Genomic DNA, 22,940 nt, shown 5'->3' on the forward strand with positions numbered 1-22,940 from the left:
GGTTTAGGTGGGATTTACAAGGAATATATGGAGTTGCAATGGGTTAAGGCAGGTGAGTTTATACCTACTTCTCGGTCTTCTGGTTAACAGAGTACTGAGGTTGTTCTGCGTCACCTAAGGAAGAGGACAGTTTTGCTGAGGACCAGGAAAAGGTTGCTGGGGAAGTCTTAAAAAGTTTGCGCCATCATAATCGCATTGGTTCAGTCACATCTTGTTGGGTTCAAAAGTCAAATCAGGCTGAATACCTTCTCAAAAGGAGATCCTTATGTGTGCATAGATGCTTGACTGGTACCTCATGGGGCTTTTGGTGATCAGTCTATGGGCAAGAATAGGAGACGATGACAGAGGGAAGTGCAGCCCCATCTCTTGGAGAGGATGGAGTAAAAGCCTAACCAGTCCTCTCTTTCCAAAAGGCATCTGAATTCCTCTTTTCAGTAGAAAAGGTGTGGATCCCTTGTGCTTCCTCCAAGTGCAGCTGGTGTGTCTCCAGGCTTTGGGATGACCAGACCCACAAGGGGCTGCTCTGCCTGTCCCGGCCAGGGCTGTTGGGCACCAGAGCCAGCCTTGGCTGAAGGACTGTCACCCTTAGCTGTGGCTGAAATTTGTGTTGTCTCCTACTCCTGCTGTTGGGTGGGATCTAAGGGGGGCATTTCAGCACCTGGGATTCCATCCTTCGTGAAGCCCTTGTGTGGAGGTAAGGAGGTGGAGCAGAGGACTGCGTAGGTCTTCTTGGCTCGTGAACAGAGAAGAAGGGGTGGGAGCGAAGAGGCTTGTGTTCTTTCCCCATCTCCCCTCAGCATGCCCTAAAAATACCGGTGGCTTTTGACAACAGGATTACAGAAATGTCCCCAAGTTTTCTCCTGCGTTGTCCCAATTTGCTTCCTACCATTAACTTGGCTTTACACTTAAATGATCAGGAAAAAACAGTCTGGATTATTTTTTTGTGTGTGTTGTTTTCTGGTTTTAATTAGATTTAGAGCTGGGGGAGGCAGAAATATCCTCCCTCCCAGGAGAGCCCCGGGTGGCTGTCAGGGACAGTTTCCTCTTCCTGAGGCAGGAGGGTTGTGTAAGCGCCGCTGACCCCTCCTGCTCGCGCCCACGCCGAAACCGGGTTAGCTGGGGTGAGCGCACAGGGGCAGGCACCCCTGTCCTGGCTCCCTGCTCGGAGCCTGGATCATTCTGACGGGCCACCACGCTGCTGAGGGACCTGCCGGGGCTCAGCCCAGCCCGTCCACGTGGCCCTGGACAGGGTCTTGCCCAGAGGCGAGCGTGGTCCTGCATAGGGACGGCCCAAAGGATGGTCACAGCGGGCTCGGGGCCAGGCAGGGAACGTCCCAGATCTGCCGGCAGCTCCACCGAGGAGCGTAGGCAAGCTGTGATATATTTCTTTTCCCATTATATTTGATTTTACGGACCCTCAGGGACACTCAACCACCTACAGTGATTAGTTCGACTGATTAAGCTGCTTTTCCTCTTGTGGCAAACTCCTTTTGTGAAGGGTTTTCAATAGCCACGCTGCTCGGGACATTGTTCCTGTACAATTTCCTTTCAAAACACCATAAAGGGCACTCTACCGCTTTACCCTGTCATAAAACATCACAGGAATCAGCTTTGCCCAGCTTGCTCCTTCAAGGGCAAGATCTCATTCAGGGAGGAGGTCTGGGGTTGGGTGGGAGCTGCAGGACCGCATGATGCTGGAGTGAGATGGAGCCATTAGCAGAGGGGATTTGAGATGAGATTAGAGGTGAAGCAAAAGTTTTCTGCCTTCTTCTTTTTTTTTTTTTTTTTTTTTTTTTTTGCTGTTTGTTAATACGAGGATCCAGGGTCACCCAGGGAAGTGAAGGACAAAATAAACTTGAAAGCCCAGAGAAGGAAATGCTGCTTCGCACATGTCTGCTGGTTCAGCCTTGCCCGGCAGAGGCTGGGAGCGGATGCGGCTGCTCTCGAGGTACCCTGGGTAAACAGCGCAGGGTAGAAGGGCTATTTGTGATGAAGAAACATGCTGCTATGACCAGCAAGCGGATAAAACTGGTCATTTAATTAAGACTGGAAGTCAGCAGAAGGTCTGCCTTGATTGCCACCAAGGGCATAACAGATGTAGGGAACTGGAGGGGGTTGCAGGGGCACAAGGTCCTTCCTCCCCGTGCTTCTAGTTACTCCCGTACCCTCTCGCGAGGCTATCAGTAGGTTGGTGGGAAGACCGACCCATGGTTAGTCCATCAGCTGCTGTTTGGGCAAGGCGGTGATTGAGCAGGGCAGAGATGGTATCAGGAGGGGTCAAGCAGGAGCCCCTTCAACCCACAGAGCCGTGCTGGCCAGACACACTGGCATCGCCCGGCCCTGCTGCCCTTCCTTCCAGGCATCGAGGAGAAGCCTCTGCCAGGGGTCAGGGTGATGGGATCCCGCTCCTGGGAGGAGGTTGTCGAGAACAAAGCCTGCACCAGGCTCCCCATTGAAGGAGTGGTCGTTGAATTATCCAAAAAGCCAACTCCTGACGACCCACGGCATCCGGCTGGGGGTGACTCAGGCGTGGGTGGAGCTGCTTGTCGTCAAGAGGGACCTCTTGGAGCTGAGATCTGGAGGTGGTTTGGCTCCATTAAGACCCCTCGCTGCCTTTGTACTCTGCTCTGGGCTCAGTGAACAGGACGCAGCACGGCATGGGGCTGTAACAGCCCAACACCATCCCTGTGCAGTAATCCCAGCCCCAGTACCTACACGGCACAGGTGATCAAATAGCTCTGCAGAAGCCATCCGAAGTTGAGCTTATATCTAGCATCAGTCCTGGACTGGCTCATCTAAGAGCCACTTTTCCTGCCCCAGCACCATCCCCAGAGCTGCACGCGTAAGGTCTTCCCATTAGCCGGTGGGAAGACCGCTCTTGCCATTAGAGTGGTCCTTGTGAAACACCAGTAGCAGTAAGGTGGAGCAGTTGCTGTTTAGCATCCATCGGGGAGTTTGTTTTGCCTGTCAGCCGCGTCTCAAGCTGCGGCGGGGTGAGTAGGGCTTTTCCACCCAGCTGCTCTTGTTTCTGCGGTTGTGATCAGCGCTAAGCCCTTGCACGCTGAGGGTGTCAGTGAAAATATGCCCAGCCGTGAGTCGCCCCTGAAGGCAGATGGTGGGGCTGCAGTCCTGCCGGCAAAACGCACCACGAAAGGTGATGCCATATTTACAGCTCCTTTCCCAACTCTAGCAACAACTAAAAGGATTTTGCATTTCATGTTATGCGGGGAAAAATACTTCTGTAAATATCAGAGTGCTCTGTAGGCTCAAGACTAATCTAAAGAGAAAAATAACCCTTTTTGAGTTCAACAGGACACGCTCCACACGAGCAGGACTTCAGGAGGTGCGTATCCATTACTGTTCTCCATATCTGCTCAGTCCTCCTTGTGTGCCTAGCTAAAGGCATGGTGCAGAAGGGTTAAAAGATACTCATCTAAGCAAATTTAATCCTTTCCTTTCATTGTTCCTTTTTTTTAATGCCAGGAGGCAGTGGCAGGAGAGAGCCGGGTGCGTTTCCCAGCTGCAGGGTTGCCACCTCTCTATTGAGAGCGGCTTTGTCATTACATAAAAACTCTACAACACAAGACTTTTTATTCCCTTTTTTTTTATTAACTTGGCGACTGAAGTGACCCCTGTCCTGCAGACTAAATTTAACCTGAATTGCCAAGCTGCCAGTAGACTTTGTGGCATCAGGAGGCTTTTGCAGGTTGTTTTTCTCCATCTCTGCAGCTGATTGAAAGACTTTATGTAGCACCGGCAAAACATTTTACTGTTATGAAACCTCAACAGGAGCGTAATGGCCTGCTGGATCAGCTCAGGGTCTTATGATGTTACTTCACACAAAGCAAAATAATTGTTCCAGCTAAAAAATCCAGGAGAACTTCAGCGTGTGCCTGTGGTGGAGGACACTTGATTTCATCAAAACTCAGTATTTGTGTCGAAGGCCCTCGGGCAGGACATGGAAGACCTCACTTCAGTTCTGACCTTTATCAGAGACGGCTGGGATTCACCTCCGTGATCACAGCTCCTATTTCCAACGCCCTAGCATATCATGAAATCCATGCAAGGAGCTAGCAGACACCAGACTTTGTGAAACCTGCACTAAAATGGTGCAGTCAGCGGAGTTTGGAGGATGGTTCATCTCAACATGAAGCAGGCGTTTGGCCAGGGGACCCCCTCCCCAGTCTCCACCTCCTGTACTGGTTGGGCTGCTACTGATTGTTTAGATCCTCACCTCACATTTGGCCTCTGACATCTCAGACACCTAAAATTAGGCAATTTAAAGCCACTCGCTGTATGATGCTATGTCACCCCCTCCCCGTGCCTATGTTCTCCATGCATTAAATGCATCTTGCTGCTGTAAGCTGTCTGGGGAGCAGTTCTTCGGTACACGAAGCACTTATGCGCAGGACCTGAGGGTCTTCACAGCGGCACTCTGGTAGAAGTCCTGCACAAGACTGGCCTTTGTGAGCAACCCTACAATAATCCAGTGCTGCGTAGAGAGAAGGGAGGATTCCCCTTCCCCTGGGACAGGGTGGGAGTTCACAAAGGTGGCAATTACAGGTGCTTGGAGAGCCCTGGAAAGCTTCTCACTGAGATCTTCTTGCCCCCACATAAGAAAAATGAGTCTGGCCATCTTATGAGAACAGGTTTCCTTGCTTTATTTCGTCTTCCCATGTTGACCAGAACCAAGGAAGTCTGAAAAACAAAGAGCTGTGGGAGGAGTTGAGCCAAAGCACCTCACACCAGAGGAAGCTCTGGGACAGGGATTTGTTTCTGGGCTCTCTTCAGCAAGAACAAAGACTTAAGACAGGGCATCCCGTTCTCTCCCATCTCATGGAAGGGAAATCTCTTCTCAGCCAAGGAAAGCAAGGTTTCCACCAGGACATTTTCACACTCGCAGAGAATGCTGCCTTAGCACTTCTTGAGAAGCTTTGGGGGCAGCAGTCTCCGCTTCAGACCGTGCTTGCCATAAGTATTTCTGGTGTGTGAAGAAAATGTACTTGTATCTGTACCTGGAAGATGCACATGGCTGATGAGATCCCTCACCCATATTTAGCTTGGCCCCTTGTTGAGGCTGCCTGGCTTCACTGGCCAGAGCAAGCCCTCCTCACCCATCAGCTGGGTAGATAGACCCAGACCTGGGTCTACCAGCCAAGCCAGCTCAGCACTGCTAATGAGCAGGAGTTGACACCAGTCACTGGTGTTTCAGCAGCCTGGGTGAAGTGCAGATTTGACTTTTTTGCCCTTAGTTTTTCATAAACAGGTGCTGACAGAGCAAACTGTTGTCATCACAGGTGGAAGGGTTTAGCCCTGAGCCCCTTCAAGGCATTGCCAACTCCTGCTACGATCCCTATCTCGTTTTCACATCCATTAACAATTTGCACCTTCTTCTAGAAGGTTTCTTCTAGAAGGGAGCTGGTGGGTGACTCCCCAGCTGATGAATCTGTTAAGGCAGAAGCTGGCTGAACTGAGGGGGTCTGAGGAGATGGTGACATCTCAGGATGTGCATGGCAGTGATGCTTTTGGCACTTACGTTTCAGACAAAACGTGAGCTGATCTAAACCCTTGGGTTTGTGTGGGATTTTGGGAACTGGTTCATGAGAGCTGTAGGGTCCTCAGCTCGGCCTAAGCTGCGTTGTGGATGTATGTGTGCTGCCTTGGATTTGGTCCTCAATGTTAAGAGAAATATAAATGCCTAGGTGTATCATGGGCACATGAAATCATGGGAGGGTCAAGAATGGGCCATAAAGCAGTGTGGCTTGTCATCCTGTGTCTAAATGCTGAAGCTAATGTCTAGCTTGTGTTTGAAGGACAATATTACTTTATTTTACATGAACGTCTGCTCTTCTGCATTCATTGTTATCTGATTCTGAGTTCACAGGCGTCATCTTCTTTTCCACGGTTTCATCTCTTATTAAAAAAAAATGGTTTTCCCTCTTGTTTACCCGCTTTATCTTTTACTCTCTGCTTAAAGAGAGAAATATATATGCATATATATAACCGAGAGATATATATGTATATAAGCAAGTTGTCCCAGCACTTTGTCTTGCAAAATGTTTTCTCAGCGGGACTTTACTGGAAGAAAACTCCATGGTTGTTTCTGCAAGCATTGCATGGGCAAGTCAAGAGGTTGGGATCCCAATGGCACGCATCCTCCTTAGGCCAGGTAGTTTTTGTGCTGGAAAGATTGCTCAGAAAAGCCCCCAAATCACTCCGGAGTGTGCCGTGCAAGGTATTTATTTGAGAACTCCTTACAATAAGCTGACAGCCCGTGTTCATGCAATTGTCACGCTGTCTTGAAGGGTTGCACTATTTCCAGAGCCGCTCCCATGCTGATCTATTCATGGCCAGCACTAGGGCTCCTTTCACAAATAAAAATAGTCCCAGGAATGGCCCTCACCCTGGATTTTAAGATTGTGAGTTATTTTGGGTGAAAGCGAAGGTGAACGTATCTTATGGTTGCCATGAACGTGTCATTTTTAAGGCTGTGAAATTTTGGAAAAGCCTTAGAAACCCCTTTTCAGAGGTCACCAGGACAAACCTGTCCTGCTGGGCAAGTGAATAGAAATGAGTTCATAATTACAGAGTATAGTAGCAACACGTTTGCTTTTTCACTGTTTTAATTTTTCAGAAAGGAAGAGAACTTAAAACAATACAGAAATGTCTTTTGTTCTTCCAGGGCCATTTACAGAGGGCTTTTCAGTGAGAGGAGAGGATGTTTATTAAAGAAACCAACAATATCAAGACGTTATTTTAGTGCCTAAGTGCTGTTCCGAGCTGGAACAAAACATTTTGGATGGACTGGGTACTTGCTGAAAACTAGCACTGAGCTAAATGATTTGCAGTGCTTTTAGTGAACTCAACAAATGGTGTTGGAGCAGGAGAAAGAGGAAGGGAAGGAATTGAAAAGGTTGAAACACCCTTTTCCTTCTCAATAGGATTTCCAAGTCAAAATAATTAGGTTTAATGTGGGTCTGAACCCATGGAGCAGCATCTGGAAATCAGGTTTTCATTCTCCTTGTTGTGCTCCTGTCTCCTCTGTGCCCTCCTGGGAGCTGATAGGGGTTACTGGAGCCACCGCTTTTGGATACTGTCTTTGGGGGTGCAGAGGGAACACCCCAAACCTGCTGGAGCTGTCACCACCATCCACACTGAGCAGGGTGCAGAGGAGCTGAGCCAGCATAATGTGGCTGTGAAAAGCTGTGATTTGTGGGAGAGTTCTTCTCCTGAGCAAACTCAGGACCAATAATTTTTTTCTTTTTAAGGACAAATGTAAGTCTCTGATGGTGTCCTTGCCTGCAATGATGAGTAACAACGCTAGCATCTACCTAAATCATAGCATTTAGAGTATAACGATGCAAAAAAAACTCTTCTAGGCAGCTGAAAGCACCTAAGCAGAGATGCTGTTAAAATAATAGTCTCTGTCCTGCTTAAGATTGAGAAACTTTGAACCAGTGGTGAAGGACAGGCCACGTTTTCAGGAACAACCGCACTAAGGGTGCATCTCGGAAAGGAATCATAGAATATCTGAAGCTGGAAGGATCCCATAAGGACCATCGAGTCCAACTCCCTGCTCCTCGCAGCACTACCTAAAACTAAACTGTATGACCAAGGGAGCTGTGCCAGCTGCAGCTGAGCATGCCAGAGAACAAGGTGAAGAACTCCTTGTTCGAGTGCTGGTCCTGCATGATGAGGTTCCTCAAGGATTAAGTGTTCATGTGCATGGAAGTCCCAAACAAACGGTCGGCGCTTGCCCCTCCTGTCCGAGCAGAGCCGGCGGCCGGCGATGAGCGGGGCATCAGCCGCGAGGTTGGTTACAGGCAATTTAGAGACAGATCATCGTTTATTTCGGTTTGATTGTCCGCAACATCACTGGGAGTTATTACACTAAATTAATTCTCCGAACTGCAGGTCCCCAGAGGACAATATTGTCTCAGCGGTTTGTTCCTAAAAGGACTCAGCTGGGTGATTGCGTTACTGCGGCTTAATGAATTACAGCACGTGAGCTGGGCAGGGGTAATTGCCAGCGCGTGCCGCTGGCTGTGCGTGCAGAGTGCCTTATGCCGCAACCCCTCACCCAGCGGGGAGATAACTCGTCTTATCTTGCGGCTGCCGTGCAGTCCTGCATCAGTAGAGGGGCAGGAGTATTTCATTTACAGTTAGATATGCTAGTGGTGTGCTGGAGCTGGTCAAGAGGTCAGTAAGCGCAGGAGAGCTGTGATGGGTCACACCAGACCACCTGGCTTGGTGACCAGCAAGGGACACCAGGAGGAGCGTGAGAAGACAGGGTATGCATGTAATGCTGCTTCCCAGCCATGCTGTCCTCTTAATGGTTGGACTCAATGATCTGGAGGCTCCTTTCCAATAGAAAGGATTCTATAGTTCTCCAGGAATTTACACTTTGAGGATCTGCAGGACCACATTTGCTCACCTTTGTGTCCAGTAGCTCCTGATGGATTTTCCTTTCATGACCTTGGCAATGTGCTTTTTAAAACCTTGTAAGCTCCTGGTACTTGCATCTCCTATAGCATAGCTCCACAGTTTAACTGTGTATTATATGAAGAAATACCTCCTTTTGCTTATGTTGAACCATCCTTTTCGTGTCACGAGAGTTAAAGCACTCGCGTGGCTGTGCCTGCAGACTAAGTACCGGTTGAGCACTGCCTTAGCTCTTCAATTGCGTTCAAATGAGAGTCAGCATTTAAAACAGGTTTTCCCATTTTGAAAGCAAGACCATCAACAGGAGCATTCAGCAGTGCCTGCTCTGGGATCATAGAATCATAGAACAGTTTGGGTTGGGAGAGACCCTTAAAGGCCACCTAGTCCAACCCCCCAGCCGTGAGCAGGGACATCTGCAACCAGAGCAGGGTGCTCAGAGCCCCGTCCAGCCTGACCTGGGATGTTTCCAGGGATGGGGCATCCACCACCTCTTGGGGCAACCTGGGATAGGGGTTCACCACCCTCAGCGTGAAAAATTTCTTACCTAGATCTAGTCTAAATCTGCCCTCTTTTAGTTTAAAACCATTACTCATTGTCCTAGTGCTTCAGGCCCTGCTAAAAAGTTTGTCCCCACCTTTCTCCTCAGCCCCTCTCAGCCCTGGCAGCTGCAGGAAGGTCTCCCCGGAGCCTTCTCTGCTCCAGGCTGAGCCCCCCCAGCTCTCCCAGCCTGTCCTCCCAGCAGAGGGGTTCCAGCCCTCTCATTATTTTTGTGACCCTCCACTGAGGTGCACCTTGGTCATCTTGGTTGTATTGGTGGTGGTTTGGTAGCTGATGATGTGACTTGTTTATTTTTAACCAAGCTGGCAGGAAAGTCCTCATCGTGTGGGCAAGCATAGGGTGCTGTTGGGTCAGTCAGCTGTAGGAAGAGTCATGGGGAAGCGATGCAAGAGCTCTCTCCAGTGAAGACAGACAGATATGAAACAACACTGCAGTGTTTTGTTGTCCATCAACCTCAGAGTGCTTTTGGTCAGCCATCCCTCCTTTCCCTGCAAGGAAACTGAGACAGAAAGGAGGGAAGGGGCTGTGGTTGGACCTTCCACCACCGCAAACCTCGCAGGGAACCCATGGCCACCAGATCCTTGTATGTGCGAACCCCGTCACCCATGAGACTGTCCTTCAAGGCTGCTCTTTTAGTGTCATGTAGTGCAAAACACAACCGTCTACGTGATGCTATTTCAGCCAGCCAGAATTGAGGGAAGGAAATATAGCGGCAGGTTCCTCTGCACTAGGAAACCGATCTGTTATTGAAATGGCTTTCTCTTTGGTGGAGTGTTTCCGGCACAGCTCCTCAGTGCTGGAAATGGGTTTATCAATCTACACATTGTTTTCCAACAAGAGTTCATGGAGGTGTTGTCAGCATCTGGTCACTGGAGTGAATGTAAAGTGAAATAAGTTATTTCTTTCTACTGCTTTCAATCCTCAAATATAAATATGCCGTTGCTGGTGATTGCTTGAAACAAGCACCAAGGGCTTTATGCCACCAGGTTGTTCTCCAGAGTTATCTGGCAACTGAACTGAGAGGTAGGGACAGGCAGAGGTCAATGCTTCTGATGGCTAAAAAAAGGTTTTATAGCATCCCCTGTGTCACACGAGGTCTTTCCGTGAGACCTGGCCCATTTGAAGGAGCTTAGCAGCTCTTCAGTGGTGTGCCTGCACGGTTTGGAGGTGACTTCCAGTTTTGGCCACAGCAAGTAGCCACCCTCTCTGCAGGAGAGCATTTACCACAAGCTCCTTCTCCCTACAAGCCCAAGTTGGGGATGTTGGCCATGGAGACCTGGGAGGGAGCAGTGTGCTGAAGCTCTGCAGGGCCTCCTGGCATGGTTAGTGCATGAAGAAGTTGCCAGCTCGAGCTGTTTGGGCTCTTGTTGCAGAAACAATATTTCTGTCTGACCCCAGTTAGCAACTGATGTTTGCAAAATGAAGAAGTCAAGGCACTGGAAATACTTTCCATTCCCCCTCTTGTCTCAGCCCAAAATATTAGTATTAAAAATATTGCATCTATTATATGCAGCTAATATCTCTGCTGGCATGTAAATCACCCAGGGATTTTTCATCTCCATATTAAAAAAAAAAGTTAACTACACTCTATTTTTGGATATTTGTTAACTGTTTTGTTTCCATTTATTCCTACTAAAGCCACAGCAGTCTGTCTCCAAGGGACCATCTGTGGGAAAGCGAGTCCCTAGATTGATTTGGAAGGTGCCGGGGTCATTAACAGGCATGAAGGCGCTGAGTATCTGCTCTTTCTCTGATAATGTCTTTATTTAGCGTGACAGCCTCCAGGGCATGAGTGGACAACAGGCTTCTTTATTTCATTTAAACTAACATTGCTCCATCCATTCCCAGCATTGTGCAGATGCTGTGGATCATCCCGATTTCCTGATTAAAGCTGGGGGTGCTGGTCCCCAAGCAGCAAGAGCCCTCAGCTACATGGAGCTGCAGAAGGGGAGCCAGCTCTGTGTGCCTCCCCCCGGGCAGCACGTTCCCATCCAAACTGAGGAGTGGAAACCCCTCCGAAAGAAAGTAAATTTCTGGAGTGGTTCAGACCCTGGCGCAGCTCAGGACGTCCATGTAATCGTTAGGGGTAGCATGAGAGAGGAGGCAGGAATGGGGTCAAGAGGAGACAACTCTTCTTTTGACAGTGGGGCAGACTTAGGTAAACATTTGGGGAACTGCTTAGGATTGTCACTGGGTTGCAATAAGTCGATGTCCAGATCTATCCTAGCTCCCAAAGCTCTACACTGAATGCTAGAGCATGCTGCATCATTTTTAACAAAGTTTATTTGATGTGCTTGACAAAGACTTCTGGCACAGATAAGTTCAAAGCATCTCTGCTCCTTGGGTTGGTGTTTTACCAGATCCTGGTGTCGGAAGTCATTGCTTGCCGTTGACTTTGGGTCAGCTCATGTGTCTGGACAGCTGTTAGGAGATCCTGTCAAATCTTGCCTTAGCTTCTACAGGAAAGACATTCATTTCTTCACTAGAAAGTACTGGTATAAATAGGATATGGAAAAAACCTAGGATGTCTCCTTGCTTGCAGGTCAAAGAGTCACAGAGGTCTAAAGGAAGACAGCTGAACAAAAAGGCAGCAGGTGGGGGCTTGTACATACTATTTAGGATGCGTCTTGAGGGACAGGACCATGGAGGGATGGTGGTGGGCTGTGTCTGTGCATCTTAGCATGGGTTTAAAGTTTATATCTCGTGGAGGATTATCAGATCTTGGGGTAACTGATCAGCCTTGGTGTATTTTTAAAGGAGGCAGCCTGGAGTCTGCGATATAATCTCTTTTATTGCGAAGTAGTAAAAGATGAATCTTTGTTCATTCAACTCTCATTCTTACTAGTAGTCCAGGATCCGTGTGTATTTGCGCTCAGCAGATGTTTGGGAAACATCATGTACCATGGTTGTGTCTTTCAGCTTTAAACTATTTCAACTAAACTGGGTTCAGTTCCTTGTCACTGTATTTTCCTATGGTTTTCATGTAATTTTTGCAATCATGTTTACAGTAGGCTAAGAATCCCAAAACATAATTCCAAGCAATGTAGTTTATGAAGAGAACCATTTCCAAGCAATTCTACACGAAATCACTGCAGTGATTTCTACACCAGTCTGGGCAGTCAGCCTTGAAGTCCAGGGGTGTCTTCCTAGCTGGTTGCCCGGTCTGTGCAACAAGGGCCTCCATTTGGACATCCCTAATGATTTGTGGGAGATCCAGCAAAGCGTTTAAAGAGCTGTTTTGGAGCTATCTCGCATGCCATCTGTACTTGGGATGTCTTTCCCAAGCTGGTGTTGCAAAACAGCTACTTAAATTCCTTCTAAAGATTCATTTCCATGAAGCTTAGAAAAAAAAATAGCTGACTCAGGCAGCCTGTGCGGCCAAGCATTGCAGTATGTGAGGACTTTCATTGGACTTCAGCAGTAGACAAGTTTGCTCTTCAATGCTTTGCTGAGTCTGCTCTGGTGGACGTCGTGCCATGTCCTTTCAGCCCAGCCGCACTCTCTCTGCTCCTGCAGCACATCCTGCAGACTGGGCGCACATCTGGTGGTCCTGTGGGTGGGGTGTCCATCGCTGTGGTGTGAGAAGTAGTGGACACTGGTGTAAAGTGATCCTGCAGGAAGGCACAGGGAGAAATCAGGTCTGTTGCTGTGTTTGGAAAGGCCTAATCAGTCAGCATCCCATAGCAGAAGACAGTGCATCCCGTGATGAACTGTGCTTCGTGTCAATCCTACATCCATTTTTGGGATGTTAATGCATGAGCAGCTTGGGTGTCTGTGTGAAGACCTTCAATCATAGAATCACAGGACGGTTTGGGTGGGAAGGGACCTTTCAAGGCCATCTAGTGCAACCCCCCTGCAGTGATCAGGGACATCTGCAACCAGAGCAGGGTGCTCAGAGCCCCGTCCAGCCTGACCTGGGATGTTTCCAGGGATGGGGCATCGACCACCTCCCTGGGCAACCTGGGCCAGGGGTTCACCTCCCTCACCATAAAAATCAATGCTACCCTGTTGGTTTATAGTGAGTCTAGTTATGTTGTAAAGGCCAAACAAAATCATCTCTAGCCGACAAAGACAGATGTAATGTCCAGGCCCAAGGGAGGGTTGTCAGCAGCAGCTGCACCCCAAAACCAAGGCGATGACAAGAGGACTTGTTCTGAGGTATGCAGCTCATGTGAAGGTTTCATAGTGCTTTTCCGAGCAGCCAGATGCAGTGAGCCTCATCAGAAACATCTCTACCCTCATAGTGTTGTTTTTGTTGGCTGTGCTTGTCTTCTAGACTTCATTGTATGTTTCCAAATGTGCATATGTGTAAGATCTAAAACATGCGTCCTGTCTCAACTGTTCAAAGATTATTTTAGATCCTGATCACCACCATTTTGACAGGTGGATATTCTGTGCTTCCAAAATGCCATGTCCGTCCAGATGCACAGGCTGGACCTTGTGCTCAGGATAGACTTTAACCCTAGTGACAGAAAGGCATAAAAGAAGTGTGAATAATTTCATTTTTGTTTTCAGGAGTGAACATGACATCTTGTTCCCTTCTCATCTGAGAAAAATGCAAACAAAAATGAAACTGGAGCCAAGTGAAACCAGTTTGAGAGGGAAAGCCAAAGGGAAAACACACAGAAGTCCTATGTTCTTCATCCTTGGAGCTGGTGCTTGTTGCTTTCTGTGGGGTTTTGAGGTTTTTGATTAAATTGTGTGGAACTGTCAAGCTTATTTGAGTGTTTCCCACTCTCAATCATAGCGAGGATAGAAAACAGCCTTGGTGCTCCCTGCACCGAAGCAACACGGAGTTATCATTATACACGCACATAAGACATCAGAGTGCCTTTGATGGAGGTAGGCTTGGTGAAGAATACTTTTGGGGGAAGTCAGGCCTCTAGAATAGAAATTCAGGCCTTCCTCCTCATTATATTAATAGCAGTAGCAATATTCTCATTGACCTCCCAGGGCAGAATTAGACCTCCAGGACCAGTTTTAGATGCTATAAAATTCTACCAGCTCTTAATTGGGATCCTTCAGGCCCTCCAGTTTGGACCACGATCTCCCTTAGGTGCTCAAAGCCAGTCATGATGGGCACCAGCACTGCCGTGCCCAAACCGTTCCAGCAGCACCTGCTCGGGGGTCCCAGTCCAGTTATTTGTGGAGCTACATGATGCAAGGTGCACCAGCTGGTGTGGCTGGAATATGCTGAGTTCAGAAAGGCTGGGCCTGGAGAAACTGGTTTGTTCAGGGGATATTTCAGAGGACTTTGCTTTCTCCTGCCCTTTCCCTTTTCAGGCAGAGTATCCTGGGCAGCTAGCGAGTACAACAGGGAAGAGCCCAGTTGCTATCTAACTCTTTCAGTGGTGACTCTTTAAGAATTTTATTTCATTTCCCTCCCTCTCAATGGAAAATTCCTGTGGGATTTTCAAAAAAAGAGAGAGAGCGGTGGCCCTTCATTCCACAGAGCCAGCCCCGCTGGTCTTCTGTTTGCAGGTGCAGTTGCTGCATGCCTTGGGGGTCTCTGCTCCTCCAGCTTTCAGGGGTGCCACGGATAAGTGGGATCTGGGGTCCTTGTGGGGGTGGAAGATCCCACAGAGTCCATTTCTGCAGCAGATCTTAATTCCTTGTAACAGCAGTTGATGATTAATTGCAGGCATGGTGGTAGCAAAGCTGGTCGTGAGATACTCCTGAGACTTAGCATCTTATTCCTGGGCCTGCTACTGGTACAGAGATGAGACTCTGCCTGGGCAAAAGAAAGGATGGAGAGAGACTTCCTGTCCACAAAATGCAGTGAGGAATATTTTCATTCACCCGAAGGATGAAGGGGAAGCAGAAGGTTTGACCTTGGCCATGGCACAGCTCTTCATTCTCAACTTCTTGCCTGAGTGGCTGCACGTCCATATTAGTTGTTAATTGCTGGGTGGCCTTGGCCATGCCCACTAGGTATGAGGCTCTGCACAAAAGCAGAACAAAACCAGCATCCCTACCCTGCGAGGAACTTGGTGTGCCCAGGAGGGTTTGTCCCATGGGAGAGTTGCCTGGGATTGAGGACAAGCATGGTGTCCAGGCAGGTTCTTCAAAAGCAAGAGCCAGGATGTCCAGAGCACCCTGTCCCTGAGCCCACAGAAGGGATCTCAGTCTGTCTGGCCGTAGCGGATGCTCTGCACCTCGGGGTAAATGTCTCGAGTGCCATTGGAGATGTAGCTCCTTACCTCTCAGTATTTGCAGGAATTCCCTAACCAAATCTCCGTGCGTCCACCGGGAGAATGTAACCCCACGTTGTCCTCCGGCTCTCCACATGCCAGACAAATGGTGGGGGCTTTCAGAGGACTTGTCTCGCTCAGGGGGATATGAGCAGGGCTGATGGGACGGAGCAACTGTGTTTTAGACCACAGCTGTCCACGTGTCTGGAGCTATTTTCCCCAGGCTTGTGCCTTGCAGGCCCTTTCCTTGGGAGTAAACGATGTAGTAAAAACTTGCAGGAATCCCATATTTCTGAGCACGTAGGCTGGTAATCACCGAGACAGCTGAAGCCTTAGATTTGTTTGCGTAGGCTCCTCGGGCAGAACAGACATTTGTCAGATCTAAATTCTGTTGAAAGGTATCTCATTTAGTTAATTAAATAAAAAAATCGGTGGAGAAACGATAGCAGAAGCAATATCATCCTATTTCCAGCTTGGCAACCCTGACTGTCTCCCCTTGGTTTTTAGTACTTCTGCAGTTTCTTTGTGACTCTGAATGTCTCTTTAGTTTCCACGTTGACCGATGGCCAAGTCCCTGGTTCCACTGAAGTCAGGGGGAGTTTTGAGCTGAATCAGAATTTGGCCTTTGAAGTGAAAATGGTTATTTAATGATAAACGGAGTCAAGAGGTAAGAGACCGTTGTGCTGTGTAGATACTTTTTCCTGTAGCTGAAGTAGGGTCCCGCACAAGGTGCCGTGTTCTTAACAGCAAAGGATGAGCAGAGAGGGACAGAAGGACTTCCCAGTAGCTTCTGGGAGCTGTTGCTGTGTGATCCAAGCTTCAGCTGTTCCTCCCTTTGGCATCGCAAGCCTAAAACCTTAGGCAGGGAAGTGCCTTTGGGTTCCTCCATGGTCTGGTTCCCTAAGCTTGGCAGGTCACCCCAAGCCACCATCTCAGTTCTCCTGCCGTTGAGCGGGCACAAGGTTGTTTCTGTCAACTCGGCCCACAGCGGGTGCCTGTGGTGGGGTGCCCTGGTCCCCATCTTACCCCTTCCTCGGGCTCTCCATGTCCCCAGCGTCTCCGTCACCTGTGAGCAAGGATGGGACATCCCAAACTCCCCGGCTTTGCGATGCTGTGCAGTCAGGAAAAAAAAAAAAAAATCTAAGTTCTGGGCCCCGTTCTCCCTGCCTTGGCTCTTCTTCGCTGCAGAGTCCTGTTTTCTTCTTGGCTTTTCTTCTTCGCTGGGGTGTTGGGAAGATAAAAACACACGAGTCTTTGCCTGAATGCTGGATGATTGTCTAGACCCTTGTCTGCTGCCAAGTCACGGATGTTGCTTCTTGTTTGCCATTCTCCTTCCTTTGCCTTTTATTTCTTGCAATTTTTTTTTTCCCTAAGTTGTTTAACTCTGGTGTTTTCCGTCCTGTGGTCAGTGACTGCAGAGCTTTGGTTTATGTTTGCTCTGCCCCTTGCCATGGGGATATTGCCTTTTGGCTGTCCTGTACGGGGATAGAGCAGCCTGTCTTCTCCCTGCCCTATTGCAAAAGCCCCAAACTGAACAATCTTGAACATTCCACATTGACTTAAGCGGTTTTTTTAATCTTAAACCTTTTTTTTTTTCTTTCATAGCCCTTAAACAGAAATGGCTTGGTTTATAATATCATTATGTCTTTAGGAAAAAAATGTCCCTGCATGCATTTGTTGCAGGAATTTATGGCAGAGGTTGGTTCCCAGCTCGTTTCCAGGCGTTTTGCCTTACCTCTGCTTAAATTAAAGCTGTGTCTGTATGCATCTTTTAGCAGTTCTGTGCGATATTTCCAACTTAAGCCGGACAAGCTGCTATTGTATTTATAACCCAAGGCTGAAAGTGCACCCAAACAGTTAAACTCAGACGTTTGAGAGGAGAGAAGAACAAAACCACAGAAAGCAAATGCTGAATTAAATCAGCAAAACTCTTGCACACTTAAGCATGTGAGGGCTCAGCACTAGATAAGGGCTTTAACTAACTTTTATTTTGACATTCCCATTTTAATAAGCGTTGCTCTCTACAAAGCGGTTTATGTGATTGCGTTACTGAGAGGAAACAAAGAAATGCCAGGAAAACTTGATGTGGAGAATCTGTACTCATAAAATGCTTGTAAGCTCCAGCAAACAGGAAAGCTTCCCCCATCTTTAATTCCCTGCCATTCAGCTTGCAAAAAAACACCCAAAGAAACAAAACACCACCACATTGAATGTCTCAGAAAACCGGATCTGGTGGTCTGAGACCAAACACAAATTCCTTCCACTGCCACCACGAACAAGCCTCTTCGTCCTGCGTTCGCCGAACACGAGCCCGCGCTCTTCATGGTTAAGAGCCAGCTGGCCTCAGAAAATAGGTTTTAACTCCCGGGGATGCCAGGGAATGCTGATTTGATGGGGAGATGGCTTTGGCAGGCAAGGTTGGAGACTGTTTAGCCACTGACCATTGAAATGTATTTGTGAATGGCCGCTTCCTTCGTCCATTTATTATGATGAAAATAAAATTAATTGCTACGCAATGTGTTTAAAATAAATGCTGCTATTTATCCGAATGGAGGTGGGGGTTTGAGGTAAGGGATGAGGCTGAGCGGGGGGATTATAAAGGATGCAGACCGGTGTGGTCACCGCAGCGCTCGTGGCTGTTTCCCCGTTTCAGGGGACGATGCCGGGGAGATGTCCCTGGCCAGCATCCAGCGCTGCTCCCAGCAGCCTTGTAAGGAGCCGAGCGTTAAAGCGTCCCGTGCGCGCTCGGAGCCAATACCGCGCGCTAAGAAGGCAGTAGGCAGGCAGCTGCTGTCGTGCTTCGGACTAACCCTGCGGAGTCCTGGGCGAAGGCAGCCTGTGCCGGGACCATCTCCATCTTAACTGCATCCTTGATGACGTCATGCCAGCTCAGCCTTCTCCACTGGGGAGAACCACGCTGCAGCCCGCGTGGAAAGCTGAAATAGCTGAGGCTGCCAAAGCATTTCTTCCATTCAACCGTTGTTTTCTGGGGACCTGCCATCTTGGCTACCGGTTACAGCCAGCACATAGGGGCTTTCTCACCCCTCCTGAGCCACTGTAGTCTCTCGAGCAAACCATTTGAGGGCAATTCCTCCTCTTTGTGCCTGTTGAATTTCCACGTTATCCGCTTGGAGCTGTATTCACCCAGCCTCCTATCCAGAGGTAATGGTCCTGGCTCCCTGTGCTGCCAGAGCCAATTGTGGTCCTCAGCTTCATCCATGCATGCATCCTCTCCCCATATAGCAATGATGAGACGTGCATGAAGAAAGGCTGAACAAAACCATGTGGTATGGGCACGTCTTTTACTTGGTAATTTGCTTTTTACCTTTTTTTCCCACTTAGAAATTCATGATGCACTTAAAATGTTTTAAATGGTTAAAACCAGTGCAACAGTATGCCATGTTGGTACAGCAGAGGTGGCAAGCAAGAGGAGCAAGCAATGCTGCAGGGCAGGTATATCGGGAGCTCCTTAGGTCTTGAGAAAAAAATACCTCCTGATACTTCTTGCCTGCCTGACTTCCTGCTGCTGAGCTGGGACTAACTGGGTCTTCCCTGGTTTAGTGTGGCAACACAGACAACACAGAAACCTGGGAGGGATTTTCCTGGCAACCAAAGACGTGTTAATCTAACTGTTCATGAAAACTTTCAGCTGAAATATGCCAGTTACTGAAAGACATTTAGAGACATGAGTTGGTACTAGGTTGTGTTAGATGCCAAGAAATTGGCTACGCCTTTTGTGGTAGGGAGACCCACAGAGCCCACCCAGCAAGGGTCAGGCTGTTTGGTGGGATAGAAGATGTGTTCACCAAGCAGGACCGTGCAGGAAAGTCTATACTAACAACGTTCATTGACTTTCCAGGAGACAGCAGAGACTTCCTGGTGGGAACAAGCCTCAGCAGCACGCAGATCATCAGCAAGGTGGCACCAAACACAACAGGGACCACCAGAAACTCTACCAAGGAGGCCAGGCCCCTCACTCCTCAGGCAGGACGGGCCACCACGGCTACAGCCAGAACCGGAGATGGCACCACAACCAGAAGCACTCGCCCAACGACAAAGAAACGCACAGAAACGCCAAAGAGACTGAGAATTTGAAAATTGAGGACACCTCCGTCTGCACGGTGCATATTCCCGTGGAGACGCACCGAGGCCCAGAGACCGTGGAGAAGCAGTCTCAGCAGTACATCCAGGAGTCAGAGACCAAGCGGAAAGACAGTATTCACGAGCGCATTGGGGAAAGACCCAAGATCAATTTGCTTCAGTCTTCCAAAGACAGGCTGCGGAGGAGACTAAAAGAAAAGGTATTATTTCTTAGGGAAATGTTGAGTTTCCCTTTTTCCAAGAGACTGGCTGTTGGCCGTTCTCCATACAAAGGGTGGGGTGGGCTCAAGGGACCTTTCCATGAATGCACCCAACTTTTCTTAATCTCTTAGTGTCAACACTTCTCTTGAAGTGAATTCTGGCTTCTTCAGGAGGCCTTTTATTGACACGATGCTAAGGCTCTTAGCTTGAATTCTTGGTTGAGGTTGCTACCAGCTTGAGTTCTCCAAGAAGGAAGGGGAACTCTCCCCCTACCCACGCAAAGACCCTTGGGGAAGGCTGGTGCACACATGAGCTACAGTGTGGGTCCTCCTTCCCTGACGGCTGATCCCAACTGACTGCCTCCCAATCCGCAGAGCTCATCTACTTTGCAAAGAGGTCTAAAACAAGCAGTTTGTCTCTCCTCAATTACAGAGCTAAATCCCAAGCTTTGACTTTTGAGTGCTGAATAGTTGGAGTCAGCTACTTAAAAGTTGATATCCATTTATCTCTGCAATGAATTGAAACGCCCTTATCTTTCCCCCTTCCTTTCAACAACCCAACAATAACAAAACTATTGCATGCAAGTGACGGAGGAGAAATCCTTTTTGGAAACAATATTCAGCCTCAGATTTCTGAGGAATTTGAAGATGGTATCTTCATGTGCCCCCTGTGAAAGTCAGATTCTTTCTCTTGAGACTCTTTTGTCAGACTGGAAAGTGCATCTGTGGGGGGTATCTCCAATGAGATTTCCAAAATGTGTAGCAAAAATAACCTGAACATGTAAAATTCCATGGGAGTGCATGTTGGAAATGTATATCTTTGAATGCATGTGCATTTACTATTTATGTATGTGGCATGAGGGGGAGGAAGAGATTTTGTTAGTTATTTTTATGTTCTTTAAAGCAATGGGAGTACAGCAGAGACTTTCAGAGTATTCATTTTAATGTTCTCCCTGCGAATTTGTAGTCTTATAAGAAAGACATTACATAAACAACCACTCTTGGGTGGGTGTAGTCAACACAACTGGTCTCCTAACTGAAGTTTTGGACAACTCCAACTGCCAGTTGGTGTTGGGGTTGTCCAACAAATTGCTACAGGTTTGTATTGTATAGCACGTTTTAAGATTGTAGTAGAGAAGGAGAAGGGAGCAGACCATAGCAAGGAGGGTGCATGCCTTACGCTGGGGGAAGGGGACAAATGTATAATTAAATGTTGAAAAGAAGCAATAAATTCTATGGTAATGACATGAAGTAAGAAGTCTTAAGAGTCAAGAGATGGAAAAGAGTTTTTCTAACACTGGGATCATGTGACATCTTTAATCTCAATTTAGTTCATTAAATATATATTAAAAAGTAGATAATTTTGTAGGATTGTTACTTGAGCATTTTGCAAGCATCAGTGCACTTCCAAAATAGAGGCAAAACAACGTCCAGTGTCACCATGTTGCAGACACCCCCAGAAACCTGTCCAAGATGCAGAAGGCAGTCAGGGGTGATCGGACTTTGGCATCCTGGCTCAGGGCCTTAGAGCACATCTTCTCTCTGAGCCAAAGGGGAGGACTCTGGGATTGAGTGTTACGGGAAATGGGGAAAGAACATTTCTGGGGCAGGACTCATTCACTTGTGGTTTTCAATGCTGAGATGAGACCATTGTGCCTCGAAAAGACGCTTTGATTTTTCTATGTCTGTTTATATGTCTCCCCAATCCCCCTCCCCCTTTGCTGTTTGTGGAAGGACAAGGGCTGATATGTCTGTTTTTTCCTTGTGTAACAGACGCCTTGTCTTTCCCTTTTCACGGACCAGGACGAAGTCACGGTGGAAACCACCAATCCTGAAAAGAACAAAATGGACAAATTAATTGAAATCCTCAACAGCATGAGGAACAACAGCAGCGACGTTGACTCCAAGCTCACCACTTTCATGGAGGAGGCCCAGAACTCTACCAACTCTGAGGAGATGCTGGGGGAGATAGTCAAGACAATCTATCAGAAAGCGGTGACGGACCGCAGCTTTGCTTCCACAGCAGCCAAGCTCTGTGACAAAATGGCCCTATTCATGGTGGAAGGAACTAAATTCCGGAGTCTGCTCCTCAACATGTTGCAGGTAATGAGATAAAATTATGAGCTGTATGTGGAAATATGGTATCTCATGCCAGGGCCCATCTGTGAAATGAGTGGGTTGCTTGTGGCAGCATCCCCATGGCATGAAGAGAAGTGAACTTGGAGGGTCTTCCAGTGGAGAGTCTTTTGCCTCTTTTTTTGGCTGAAGTCCATCTCGGCACCAGAGATATTGAATTAAGTCATGGTCCCTGAGTAGGCTGTTGGTTGCATCACCTGGGTGAAGGGCTTGTTCCTGGTTTCTCATTGCAACCCAGACAGAAATAATTTGTGCATTTGCTAATTATTCTGGGTGATTTGTTTGTTGGTATACACAGCACTGGTTGGTTGGTCTGCTCCAAAATCATTTGCAACGGCAAAGTTAGGGGGCAGAAAAAAGCAGTGGCTTTGATAACTGGTCCATGATAATGGTGGGTGATGGGAAACAGGACTGTCCTCAACTGCCTGTGGTCTGCTGGGGGGAGCGTGTTTTACTGTAGTGCCACCATCAAAGGGGGATTGCTTTCTGGGGAGGGTGTCACATGGACCTCCATCTTTCTGCCTCTCCAGAGACAGGACATGGAGAGCTGAAACCATGAATTTCCATCCTTAACTTAATACGTGTTTCCATTTGGCCGTTCCCTCACACGCGTGTCATCTGCGGCACGTGCAAAGCTCTCGTTTCATTTCTCTGCTCTCTGCACATGTTCAGTGCCCAGCATCGCTCCAGTTTTCGATACATCTTCTTGCCCTGCTTGCTCTTGTTGGAGATTGTCCGTCAGATGCTGCGCCTGGTTGCCTGTACCTTGTGTGGGCTGAGTTGGCTTTTGGGCAACACAGCAAGCAGGGAAAAAAGGAGCAACCTAAAATAACAAAAATCAATATTTAACGTAACCTAAGATAATTCTGCAAAGCTACTGGTCTGGCTTTGCGTCTCTCATTGCTCTCGGCACGTATCAAAAGCGGCATCTCTCCCTGTGCCCGCTCCTTCTCTGCTCTCTCCTGCAAAGCCCTTGGGCAGCACACACATCTGCCCACCACGTGTACCAGGCGGTGATGTTTTTCCCACCAATTTATTTCCAAAGTGATTATAAAGCAGGAGGAGACAAATTGCAGTCAGCATCAGTGCCAGATTTAGCAGCAAGGGGCTCGAGGGGGCTCTACATCCCCCATGCACCCCACTCTTCCCATGCCAGGTCACTCTTGTGTCTTCCCCTGCTTGGGTGAGCGATGCTAAGAAATCCAAAATAAAGTCCAGGAGCAATGGCCAGGGAGTGGCAGGGCGTTATCGAAAAATTGAGGATGATGGCAGCCCTTCTGAGTTAGGGAGGGGTCTTCCGCCTTGTTTTTTT

General features: G+C 48.2%; 1 protein-coding gene across 1 annotated transcript in view; it reads left to right on the forward strand.

The window, feature by feature from the left end:
• CTIF (CBP80/20-dependent translation initiation factor) overlaps nucleotides 1-22,940 on the forward strand; it is a 113,392-nt gene that overhangs the window by 56,240 nt on the left and 34,212 nt on the right. The window contains 2 exon segments of the mRNA XM_010286437.1: nucleotides 19,051-19,492; nucleotides 21,296-21,595. Coding sequence (XP_010284739.1) covers nucleotides 19,051-19,492; nucleotides 21,296-21,595 — 742 coding nt within the window.

This window comes from Phaethon lepturus, unplaced genomic scaffold (assembly GCF_000687285.1).
Source record: "Phaethon lepturus isolate BGI_N335 unplaced genomic scaffold, ASM68728v1 scaffold17194, whole genome shotgun sequence".
NCBI classification, from domain to species: domain Eukaryota; kingdom Metazoa; phylum Chordata; class Aves; order Phaethontiformes; family Phaethontidae; genus Phaethon; species Phaethon lepturus.